At 36.3% G+C, this 12590-nt stretch overlaps 1 protein-coding gene across 4 annotated transcripts in view; it reads left to right on the forward strand.

Moving 5' to 3' along the window:
• LOC112522059 (protein ALWAYS EARLY 2) overlaps positions 1–12590 on the forward strand; it is a 29950-nt gene that overhangs the window by 10280 nt on the left and 7080 nt on the right. For 3 of the 4 annotated variants that reach the window (XM_025131127.1, XM_025131126.1, XM_025131128.1), the window contains 10 exons: positions 1508–1606; positions 1824–1886; positions 3165–3242; positions 5705–5891; positions 6273–6535; positions 6619–6973; positions 8954–9031; positions 10307–10569; positions 10668–10724; positions 12256–12558. In XM_025131127.1, the coding sequence (XP_024986895.1) occupies positions 1508–1606; positions 1824–1886; positions 3165–3242; positions 5705–5891; positions 6273–6535; positions 6619–6973; positions 8954–9031; positions 10307–10569; positions 10668–10724; positions 12256–12558 (1746 nt within the window). The remainder of the gene's footprint in view (positions 1–1507; positions 1607–1823; positions 1887–3164; positions 3243–5704; positions 5892–6272; positions 6536–6618; positions 6974–8953; positions 9032–10306; positions 10570–10667; positions 10725–12255; positions 12559–12590) is intronic. The other variant, XM_025131129.1, reaches the window with a different exon arrangement.

Consider the following 12590-nt stretch of genomic DNA (forward strand, 5'->3'; position numbering starts at 1 on the left):
TGATCGTGTGAACCACGTAAATTCTTGTGTTCTTCTCTTGTTTTTGGGTTGTGCGTAGGGTTGTGCGTATTGCGTGTGTAACGTTTGTCCTAACATATGGCCACACCCATAAGTCCTTTATAAAGGATGCTGCCAAAAATAGCAGGTTTGCGAAAATCTTAGAAATTAATGTCATAACTAGAACACTAAAATTGACTATCTAAGATAACATGTGAATGGAAGAAATCCTCGACATCAATTGAACACTTTTGTTGCTAAATAAAATAAATAAAAACCACTAAATAAATTGAAATGGGGCAAATATCTAATTGAGGCCTTAAATGGTGGAATTTGGGCCAGAAAGTCATCAGAAGCCGCGTAGTTGCTTTGTCCGTACATGCATGTCGTTGAGAGCTTTCCTTTGATTTATCACAACCCAAATTTCACTCTGATTGAAAGTTATGGTCGTTTGAAATTTGGCGCACTTTCACATGTACTTCCCATGTTCATGCTGCTTCATGAAGGATCCAGCTGCTGTTCTATCAGTTCCTCATCCAAGATGAGGACACTTATTTTCTTCACATTGTATGTAATTGCATGATATTGTTTCTGAGAATGTGTAACAAACAATATCCGTCTTTGACGATGTAGAAGCTGTATCTGGATTAGGATTAATCATTGAAATAGAAATGGGAGTCAACCTTGTACATATAAGACCAGAAATACAATGATGCCCCTGTTCACTTTAAAGACCGACATACCATCACACCATTATGCTCGATAAATTACTTGTGGTTTCTTTGTAAATTGTACTTACAAAAAACTAAGCTATCACTATATTGTGGTACTGTTACCCCGTCAGTCCGTCTACATTGATTGTGACGGTCTTTGTTTGTCTTTAGTAGTGTGTACTAATTAATATAAAGATGTAGTTTTGTGGATTTAAATGGCTATTTGGGAAGTTTATTCTCTAAGTTAAGCTGTTGCAACAAATGATTTTAGAGCAGTGTCTGATGGGGTTCGGTTGGGTGTAATGCGTACACATCTGCCAGGAGTAATGGTTCTAGGATGTTGGATTGGCAGGTGGATGGGGTGTGGATATAATGCCTTGCCTTTGTATCTATTCTAATTATAAAATGTAACCTCCATATAAATCCTTAGAAGTGGGATATCAAGTAAGTTGTCACCTCGGTCTTTTGCAGTACTTTATTTAGATCATTATTTGTGGGAGGGATGTTTTGTAAATTAATTGTCTTATTTGACAGGATGTTCTGATACTTTCTTGAAATCAAAACCTTGAAAACATTATATTACAATTCCCTTTCTTGCTTTTTGTTTGAGGATTTAGTTTATCTAACTGGCATTATGATGTTGCTACACTTGCTACCCATTGAATTTACTGAAATAAAACAGTAGTATTTCAAAATACAGCTCTATGCTGTTGCTAATCTGTCAGGATCAGTGGCAACTGCTAGAATAAGCTATAGAATTTTAGTTTGGTGATAGACTACTACCCTATTCTTTTCAGAAAAAGAAGTTGTCAGACATGTTGGGGTCACACTGGAGCAAGGACGAGCTGGAGCATTTTTATGAAGCATACCGTAAGCATGGGAGAGATTGGAGAAAGGTCACCTGAATTACTCTAGGACATAAATACTTATTGGCAATAAGTTGATGCATTTATTTTTCTTAAGTGCTGGCTTCTAATCAACAGTACATAGCCTATAACTTGAGCACTGCAGATGTCAAGGCTTCTATGAGCCTTTCAGTTGGCTTAATCACTTTGTTGATTAATCAGAAAATTGTGATGGCATCTAACGTTCATATACTATATGCATATTTAGGTGGCTGCAGTCCTCCGAAACCGCACTGCAGAAATGGTGGAGGCTGTTTATTCTCTGAACAAGGTAATCATGTTCTCCTTCTACCTAACAATGTGATCCTTTCATGTCATGCTGCATCCTGTAAATATTCTGTTGCTTTTGATATCTGTATGTGAATTTAGTATATTAACCTGTGTCTAATGTTGTTAGTGAATTCCTTGTTTCTTGAATTACTTAAAATGGGACTGCTCACTGATTTAATGTAGATATAGTTATATTGAAAATCAGATAAATCAATGTAATTTAAAATTTTCTATTGACTTGGTATCGTGGAGCTCTACAGCATGCAATCATGCATAGAACTGTACTATACCAAACCTAACCTCTTGATCTCTTAGCTCCAGTTGGTGACATGTTCTTTACAATTCTGTTGTGTATTATTTGTGGTTGACACTGAATCAAAATGAACTGGTTGGTAATGCTATTGGTTGAAGATTTACATCAACCTGAGTAAAGTGGTGATGTTCATCTAGAATAGTTTAATCAACAAATAACTGTGCAGTTGACAGGCAGTGAAGTTGGCCTTTACTTTATGGTACAAAAATGGCTGTTGTTATGTAACTGGTGACAAAGACAGGGGATGTGAAACAAGAGAACTGAAAATGAACTCTCTTAAATTAAATGTCGTGGCTAGCAATAAGATTCGCAGTAATAAGATAGGAGATTTTATGCAACCCTAATAACACATGTAATGGAAAATAAACTGCAAGCAAAATGGATTTGAAGATGGTTTAGCTAGGTAGAAAGTGGGCAACATTACCAAGATTCATGGTAATGCTGCTATGAGGAAGGGCAGACGAACATGGCTGGGGCTAAATCAAGAAATATATGGCTGCTTTCTGTGGAACAGAATTCTTGAGACAATAGATATTTGAGGAAAGCATTGTACATATGGCTTTTGACGTGAGTTTTTTAGTTGGTTTGATCACTATTATCTTATTTCATTTGTCCTGCTATGAATCTAAAATTTGGGTTGCAGTTCCATGGCAATGCACCTACCATTAGCTTTTTATTATATATTTCATTTAAGTGCTTCTACCCCAAAAGCTGGCTAATAAATTTGGAATTGCTGTTGATGTAGTTTGACAAAATTGATTATGTGTTTAAGATCTTATGACTTGTATATATTAATGCTGACTTGGTGAATCCACCCATATATATTGATTAGTCATGTTTAACAACAAAACTTTGTGAGGGGCATGTGAAATCATTTCTGAATAATATCAATCTTGGAATGGTGTTCAAAGGAGCTATGCAGTCCATTTCTCAACTGGATAATTAATGTACTTGTATCACTTTCAGGCCTACTTATCTCTTCCAGAGGGGACAGCCTCTGTTGTGGGTTTTATTGCAATGATGACTGATTATTATAGCAACATGGTAAGATTGCAATCTTGACTTATTCTCGAACATTTGTAAATGCACATATTTGGTTTTTCCTGCAAGTACATATCCCCCCTGCGTTTTTTCTTCCCTTTTTACCGTATACTTACTAAAGTTAAACAAAAAGTTGTTTATTGAAGAGTAATAGTACCTAAGGTAAAATGCAGTGAATTCAATGTAAGGAGTTAGGATAACCCAAAGTAACAAGTAGATGGGTGACATGGGTCCACATGCATAAACTGGTACACACAATAAAACCCTAATTCTGGTAACTTACCTTCCAGTATTTATATCTCACAAAGAACCAGAGTGTGGGACAATCAACATTCCGAGGAAACAACAAGACAAGGCAGTGATTGCACTTGACTAAGCATATTATGAATCCAAATGACAGTTGTGATCCAAGTAGCAGGAACCAAGTCAAAGCACGAGTCTTCCCAGCAAAACAAACAGTCAACCAGCTCATTATAAATCCAACAAACCAAGTGGAGCTAGTCCACTCTACCACACCAAGCAAACTGAGTGATTCCACCCACCAGGTTGGTCAATCCTAATGAGTATCATGAACATACTCAATGTCAACCACTAATCAAATTTAGTGACTCGTGTTTCTGATTCTCTTCTTCACCTAAAGGAGAAACATGTGTTCCTACAACCAGTAAGAGGATTATCCAAAACGCAAACAAGTAATAAAAGGTTAGCTCTTCCTTAAGAACAAGTACAATATGATCTCTTTTGAGACAATTGTTATGTCAAGATTGTGACTCCATTGGAATAATAGTCCCATTAAACTCCCCCCAGAAATTGTCAAATTTGCTCCTCAACTTTCAGATACTGTATAGCAACTCCATTGACAACCTCTGAATCTTTCGGATATAGCAAATTGATCTCAGCTTTCTGATAATCTCAGTCATCCCCGTGAACCTTTTGGAAAACTAGGAACTCCTGGATCATCATAGAAATCAAATAATAGATCATACAAGAGAGAACACCAGATCAGAACAGACAAATCTTGGCAGCTACACATGTCAGAACACCAAATCAGATATCTGGGAAGGCGCATGTGGGCTTATCGAGGGTCATGGACTTCCATTCTCTTGATAATTAATCAACAGCCAAGAAAATGACAGACCACAATGCGTTCACCAAAGGCTGCTAGGTGCGCCGTTGTGGCGGGCAGAAACCCTTCGCCAGAGGCAGCAGTTTCGATGGTTGATCTAGCAGGGACTAGTGTTTCGGTTCTCATAGCCTTGTTTCTTATACCTTATTGATGTTTAGGATAGAAAATAGGTCATCTGTTGTTGAGGGGAAAACTGAATAAAACGAGACAAGGAATGAAACGAAGAAAGTAATGGAATGGTCATTATCGTCCAATTTATTTAATTTAAAATGTTTTTTTTTTCCAATTCCGGAGTGGAATGAGTAATTCCATAAAATGACTGTATTGTCATTAGATAATGCTTTTTAAATTTGGTTTTTCGTCACCATATAAATTGTTTCAATTTGTAGAAAATCATATTTTACATTTTGTGTCAAATAAATTTGTAACTTCTAAAATTTACTTCTGCTGTTCGAAGCATTGCTTAAAGTTTATAAATATTAAATTATAACACTGTACTATCATAGCAGTTATTTTCTTTTTAACAAGTTAAAAAAATAAAAATCAGAATGTTTGAGCAATAGAATAGGAGGATTTACAAAGTCAAAAGTGATATTGTTTGCCAACAAATATAGTAATAAGATGGCAAAGAATTTTATCGAAGAAGGATGAGTATGTAGAATAAAGGAATTTGCTAAATTTCACAAAGAAATACGATGTATTTGATGAAATTGGATTCCTGGTGATATCCTTCATTGCTTTCCGAAGGTAAACCAAACAACATTTTTTCATTTGCTAGGGGTGACTCGTTTAATTCCATCGTCTATTCCAACATACTGAATGCATCATAAATATATATAGATGGGCCTGTGGGAAGAGAACTGTCCCTCTTATGACATGAGAATTATGCATTACTCCTGAATATTTTTATTTTCTTTTCTAGATATGTTGTTCACTGCTATACCGACTCTCCAGCAGTTGGGTAAAAGGCTTGGTTTGAAGTGGTATTGTTAGGTATACTAGTAATACTTGGTTAAGGTTTTGCTTATTCTAATTTTATCTTTCATCAAATAATTCTTTTAGGATAAGCTGCTAATTTTTGTAAGTTCTCCATTTCAGAGAAGATATTTCTCTTTTTTCTTTCCCGTGAAATTTATCATACTTTTTTGCCATATTGCTCACTAAGTAATTCTTCTAATCATCTACATGAGATGGGGGTGCGTATATTTTATCTGAGTTGCAACTAAATGTTATTAAAGTATTATGCAACTTTCTAAGTTCATGATTTGATGAGGTTATGCTGTGGTGGCTTGTCAAGAAGTTGGATTGATAAATGTCAATGTATCACTTCTGAATTTAGGAAGAAGGGGATAGTGAACATGAAAGAAATGATGGTGTGGAAACGTCGAGGAAGCCTCAAAAGCGCCTGCAACGCAAAGTTCACGAAACAACATCTAAAGGCTCTGTTGAGCGTTTTCGTTCGCATCCAGATGCAGTTCCATCAGATTATGGTTGCCTGTCATTACTGAAGAAGAAGCGCTCTGGTGGTAAGTGATTGTTGTTTGAAGTTAACATGGTTTCTTTCACTCCGTTGTGCTCATAAACCTATCAATGCTTCTGTATGCCACTTTATTGCTACTGGTTTCTTCCTTGTCTCTGGATTTTATTCACTTTGTTTCCCTTTTGGTCATTAACTGGTCACAAGTTAATTGCATATGGGGAAAACGGTATGTTGTGCACCTACATACTCTTGTAGATTAGTGTAAGTATATTACTTCTCATTGATTATCTCAATACTTTGATGTAGTGAGATTTTTTCTAGTGTAAATGAAGAGAGTAATCATATATCTTTATCTTGTTTCTTTTAAGCAGTTAAGTGGTTGACAGGGTAAATTGTGAGATTGCCTTTTCTGTTCTTTGACTTTTAGGAAGCCGACCTCGTGCTGTTGGAAAAAGGACACCTCGTTTCCCTGTCTCACATGCTTACGAGAATATCAAGGGAGAGAAGTATTTTCTGCAGACAAGGAAAGGCCTAAAACTGAGGGCAGATAATGATGATGATGTTGCTCATAGTATAGCATTGGCATTGACAGAGGCTTCAAAGAGAGGTGGTTCGCCCCAGGTTTCTCAGACACCAAATAGAAGGTCCGACAGTCTGATGTCATCACCTTGTCGGAGTGCTGAAAGAATGGTAGGTGCTTTATCTTTTGCGAGTTGTGTTATTTATCAACATCAAGAAAGTTGAGACTGATTTGCAATTCTTTTTGGACATAGTATGATGAGTCAGATGTGGCTAGCGGTTGGTTTGTTGATAATGACACGTATGATGATGATATAGAAGGTAGCATGGAAGCTGATAATACAGATTTCTCTAGGGATAAGAGTAAGGAAAGAACAAATGCTGGTTATATGTTACATGATCGGAAAGGATCACAAGTGAAGAAAGTACGAGTTGATAGAAAAGAAAACAAACATTTAGAATATATACGAGAAGCCTGTAGTGGCACAGAAGGGCAGAATTTAGGTACTTTACGAAGAAATTTTGATGTTGAAGTTGCTGATGCAAAACCTTCAAGGCCTTCTTCTCAGGGTTCCAAGAGAAGAAGTAAAGAAGCTCATACTGGGAGAGGTACACTGTTTCCTATTCTCAGTTCCAAATATGTCTCTTCCATTTTCTGCTTCCAATTCTCCCTTTTCTTTTTGCCTTGATACATTGGATGAACCTGACATGGCCCTTTTGTCTTCCTTTGTAACTCAAATTTACAAAGCTCTTATTATATTCTAATAGTTTGATAGAATTCTGTTAATTTAAGAAACATATTATCATTCACATAATGCAAAGTTATCACCATTTTGTATGTTAAATCCACATGTTACTTTTCATTTGGAGAGTAGCTCACTTAAATTTGTCAATTCGATACTCCTTTTTCATAAAATATGACATGATTAAGGATCTGTTAATTTTAGACATACTTTTCCTTCTGACAAATTCATCTTTGCTTACTCTGCTTACTTTCCTTCTCACCTTCTTTATGATTCCTTGGATCTCATTATATTAGTTTTGCTAGGATGATGTAGGAGCATAACCTAAGTAATGGATTATGATGATTTTTACCAAACACTTAGATATCTAATTTGTGCTCAATTAGATCTAGAGGTGTTCATCTATTCATATAATAAGTGGGTTTTGTAAACTAATACCTGCTCCAATTAAAATGACATGCTGCACTTGGAAGTGGGCCAACTTCCTAACCATTTTGATTTTAGTTATAGCTGACTCCAGATCTTGGTCAGTCAGACTTCTTCAAGTGCACTTTGGCTCAGTGGTGTTAACACTACTCACTTAACCTTGTGGTTGGGGGTTCAAGTCTTATATGAGGAAGTTGTTTGCATGTGTGGCTCTTTGTTTTTGTGTGTTTTTGTGGTTGGGGGTTCAAGCCTTATATCGCTTTCACACCCTCACCTATGAGTCCCATGTGTGGTACTGCAACCAGACGTGTATGCCAGTTTTTCTCAATTCAGTCCTACAGTGGCATCATGATCAAGCCGAGATCCATGCATTTTCTTCACCTTTTTTTTCCTTCACCTTTCTTTTCCTCTTTGCATCTTAAGAATTTTACTGATAAAGCAATGACTGTGTCTCATGATCAAGTTCTGATTACTCTCTTAATTTGATGTGATACTCTTGGAAAGGATTCATTGGGATATCACATTAACAAAACAGTTCATCTTTGCTATGCTGTATATCACACTGTTTGACTTTAGGAGGTGGGAAACAACAAAACCAATCATGATATGACACCCTTGTTATTTTTTGGAATATAACTTCCTTTGTATACTTATATACATTTTTATAACGTCTAGATATTATAGTCATCTTTCTCTCTCTTATCTGCATGCTTGTAATTGCCATTTATGATTAGCCGGTGCAATAAGGTTTTACAAATTTGTTTTTGGGGGCACAGTATTATATGAACTTTGGAGAAGCTATGGATGCATTCAGGTGTTGATAAAAATGCTCAGTAGAATAGGATTTTGATTTGATTGTAGGTAGAAAAAACCTACTGACAAAATGAGGGCAGGTTTACATATGCTGCTATCTTCTTATAACTGTGAAAAGAAGTAACTGGTACTTCAAACACTAAGGCGTTAACTTTTTAAATCAGAGAGTTTTGAGACTATGAGGGTTGGCCTGTTCATCAAGACTTCAGCATGTGTGAGTTCCCAAATCTGCTTGTCCTACCTTGATTAGAGTGAACTAGAAACTCGTTCATAATAAAAGTTTGCCAAGCAGGGAAACAAGATAAAGTCATATTTAACTTGTAACGGTATTTTTAGCCAGTTGTTCAAAATGAGGAAGATTCTTTTGTTTTATCTTTGCTATAAGATAGAAAAAAAGGCCTAAAACAGTCTATGTAATTACATTCACATTGACATCGTTTCTAGTAAATGACTTGTGTATATCTAAAATATCATATTGTAGTCAGTGTGATGAATCATATGAATTTATATATAATTTGCTTGCTCGCGTTGTAAGACAACAGCCCTTACTTTTTGACTATGATTTGATGATTTACAGCGATTAACTATCTTGATTCCTTCCGTGCAGATGAAACTTCTGCCTTCGATGCGCTCGAAACTTTGGCAAATTTGTCTTTGATGATTTTACCCGAGGCAAATGAAGCTGGTAAGTATTAGTGTATCTAGTAGTGTTCTGTCAGAGGTTTACTTGTCTGATGCCTCCCTCCTTATTGCTCATTACCAGCAACATGTTAAAATCATGTACAGGTCTCTGAGACAAACTAAATTCTGAGATCTATTAAAATTGACAGCTTACAACTCCTACACTGAAGATTTCTATATGTCCTTAGACTCATGTATCATGGAAAAGGCTTTAGTTTTTGGTCAAGTTGCATCTCTCCTTGTATATTAATTCCTTGTTAGATATTATAAATCAACAATTGCTTCTTAAGATTGGGTTGAGCCAGGGGATCACAAACTAGTCATGATCTTTTTGATGTAAGATATGTTTAGTTGTTTCTGAGATCCACTTAGAATTGGAGATCTTGGTGCTCCAACCAGTCAACCACAGATAATTCTCTTTTCTTGGTGGGAAGCCTGAGGTTTGGCACCCAGGGTTTGGAGCTTGATACAGTTGAGCTTATTTTTTGAAGGCCTTTGGGAAAGTAAATGAATAATACAGTATTTAATGCTACATTTTGCAAGATCACAGGTTTGAGATATCAAGTCCTCCGACTTGCATTATTGCAATTAACACAATTTGCATTATGTTTTTTTTTTTTTTGATAAGGAGGGGGGAGACCCCTCCAGATCAAGCAAAAAAACACTAAAACGCAAGATAAAAGCACTCGGGTGGGGGTGAGTCCACAACCACCAGAAAAAGCCAATTCATTGAGTTCATTAAGTAATAATGACCCACCACCTTTATTAAGCTGTGTGAGAAGTTGTACGCTTGATGGTTAAAGATATGGCAAAAGCATTAGCTCCTACCTCCCTTCCTAGAGTATGTGAAGCTAGCATGACATCATAGTGAGAATTTTCCAAAAGGACTCCAGTGTTAGCTGCTGTTAGCTAGTTCATCAAGAACAAACAGTTGCTAGAATATATCATAATGGCTAAAGTTACTCTATTCTAACTTCTAGCCGTCTAGGTAAATTAGCATGAATCGAGATATGTTTAATCAGATATTTTTTAGTATGAACCAAAAAAAAGTAAAATTCCAAGAATGGTCAAGCGTTTAGCAATTGTCAATGGTTCACAATAGAAAGAAATTTGGTCAAGATTCTTCCTTCTGTTCCTTAATAGACATGATTGAGTTGGTCTCAAAATTATAGTCAAATAAGAAGACTTTGCTGATTTTGATCTCAATTGTTGCAACTTATAATTCCGTTGATTATATTGTTTTTTTATTTGCCTATTGCCTCTCGGGATGTCATACCAGCCAAAGAAGGAAAAGTTGAACACGTTGATGACTCTCATTTACTGCTACCTATGCCTGCAAGCCGCCATAAAGAGAAGCGCAAGTCTTTAGCTCTTAGCAGTAATGGGTATCAGTCGATTTCTAGACTAGAATCTGCTGATAACAAACCTCAGACATCCGCTAAAGACTTGGTTGATGACACCAATGTCGCTTCAGAAGCAAAGGAGTCCCATCAGTTAATTACTAAGGTGTCTAGAAAGAGACAGAAGATTGTGGCTCCTAAAGTAAGCTTGGGCATAACCTTTTACTTGTCTCCGTCTTAGTTTCTATTATTAATGCTCTGCATGATATCTTAGTGATATTTATGGCACACTAATTTCAGATTTCAAAAGCTGAAGCCCCTATTGATAGTACTCCCATAGAATCTTTGGAGGCGGAGGTAGGCTTATTCATCTTCTTTTACTCTGAGACACACAATTTCAGATTCTTCTTTTTTATTTTTTGTAACTATTGACTCCTGCTGTGTGTGGAACTTTTCATGCCATATTTATGTAACTTGATACCTTGTTCTTTTGTGATAAAGTTGGTTTGTTAAGTTGTGGTTCTGGTTCCTGATGGTCTTCTTGCTGTGATGATGAAACCAATTTGATATTTTACTATGAGCTCATAGTATTTTAGGGTTGATACTGCAGAGTTCCAAAGTGATTTATTTTGATTGGAGAACTAAATTAGATTCACAAAAATATCAGAAGCATGGGCGTGGTTATGACCTGCTGAATAGCTACTTCTCAATACTGTTAGGGTTATGACGAACATCATATTCGTGTTTGTTTGACCAGAAAATATGGAAAACTTGTTGGATTGTATTTGGGTGTCTGTCGGGCATAGCGAGAGTTTCATCATGGCAAAAATACCGTTTATGTTCATTTGTTTCTTATATTTTTCAATCTACTCGTCGTTTCTCTAATTCAGTATTCGATTCTTCAATCTACCCTTCTTTGTTTAACCTACTTTTGATCTGCTCCTCCTTGGTGTTTTGTTCGGTTCTCTTTGTGTTCCCATCATATTTGACGTTTTTTTGATCTCTTTTCTGTTTTGACTGTGCGCCATGTGCTTATACTAATCAATGTTTATATGCATAAGAAAGTCCATTATGCCACACTTCAATCATCAAACCTGTAAGTATGCTTCTTTGACTAAAGGCGAATACTGTTAACTACTGTTGATCAATATCATCTTGAGTGGGCTTGTGAATATGTACATGTGTGTCTAACACCCATGTGGAAATTTATCACATGCTTTTGTTTCAAATTGTAGCCAATGTTAATGAGTGAAGTAACTCCGAATTAAATATGTTTGAGAATTAATTGATATTTAATATCTATATGATGTGGGGCCCATCTCCTGCTAATGCACCCCATACCACCCCTCTTCCGCTACATATAATATTTATATGCTCATAAGTGTGCCGTGCTGATATATAACTTGTTGATGCATGCACAATGTAAGATAGAGAGAGGTAGAGGGAGGAAGGGGGAAATACAGACCATAAAAGCAATCAACTAACCACTGAGGAAGAAGTTATCATCCTTCTCTGTGTCACTTGGAAGATAAAGAAATTGTAATCATTTTCTTTCCTTTGTTTCCTTGTACCTTATCCCTTATCTTCCTTCTTGACTCGTTTGTAAGTTTGAGTTTTACCTCTTTGCTGGGAAGATCGTGATTTTCCATCTCACGTTCAAAATATTCTCGTTAAACAATTCACTATTCTGTTGAAAAACGTTTCATATCTGACTGGTACTGTTTTCTGGTAACGGTTCGTATCTCCCTTTGCTCTTCCCTTAGTTGCTTAAACTCTTTATGTTTCAGTGTCTCACCAATCTACGCCGTGTAATGGTTATTTACATGTAACTTAATGCTAACATTTACTTGACAAAAATGATAAATAGCTACTGTTTATTGTATTATAGGCTACCCATGCAGCGCAAATGCCTCTGAATAAACATATTTCTCAAAGTTCTTCTCCCCAGTTGGTCAAACATTCTCAGCATGTCTGTTCTACTAATCACTCAAAAAGGGATGTACGCAATTCTGCTCTGTCAGATGTGCATGTTTCTGAAATGAACCCATCTAACATACGTACCAAAGTCAGGAGCAAGCGTAAGATGAACAAACCAGAGGCTCTTGAAGCTGCTAAGTTTTCTGATGTAGTTGGAACAGACAAGTCGAGTGTACACTTGCCTTCTCTCAGTCACAGAACAGACAAGCTTAAGGTGTTTATTTGGCATTTCACGTCTCTATATCA

This window comes from Cynara cardunculus (genome assembly GCF_001531365.2).
Source record: "Cynara cardunculus var. scolymus isolate 2C chromosome LG 11, CcrdV1, whole genome shotgun sequence".
In the NCBI taxonomy this organism is placed as follows: domain Eukaryota; kingdom Viridiplantae; phylum Streptophyta; class Magnoliopsida; order Asterales; family Asteraceae; genus Cynara; species Cynara cardunculus.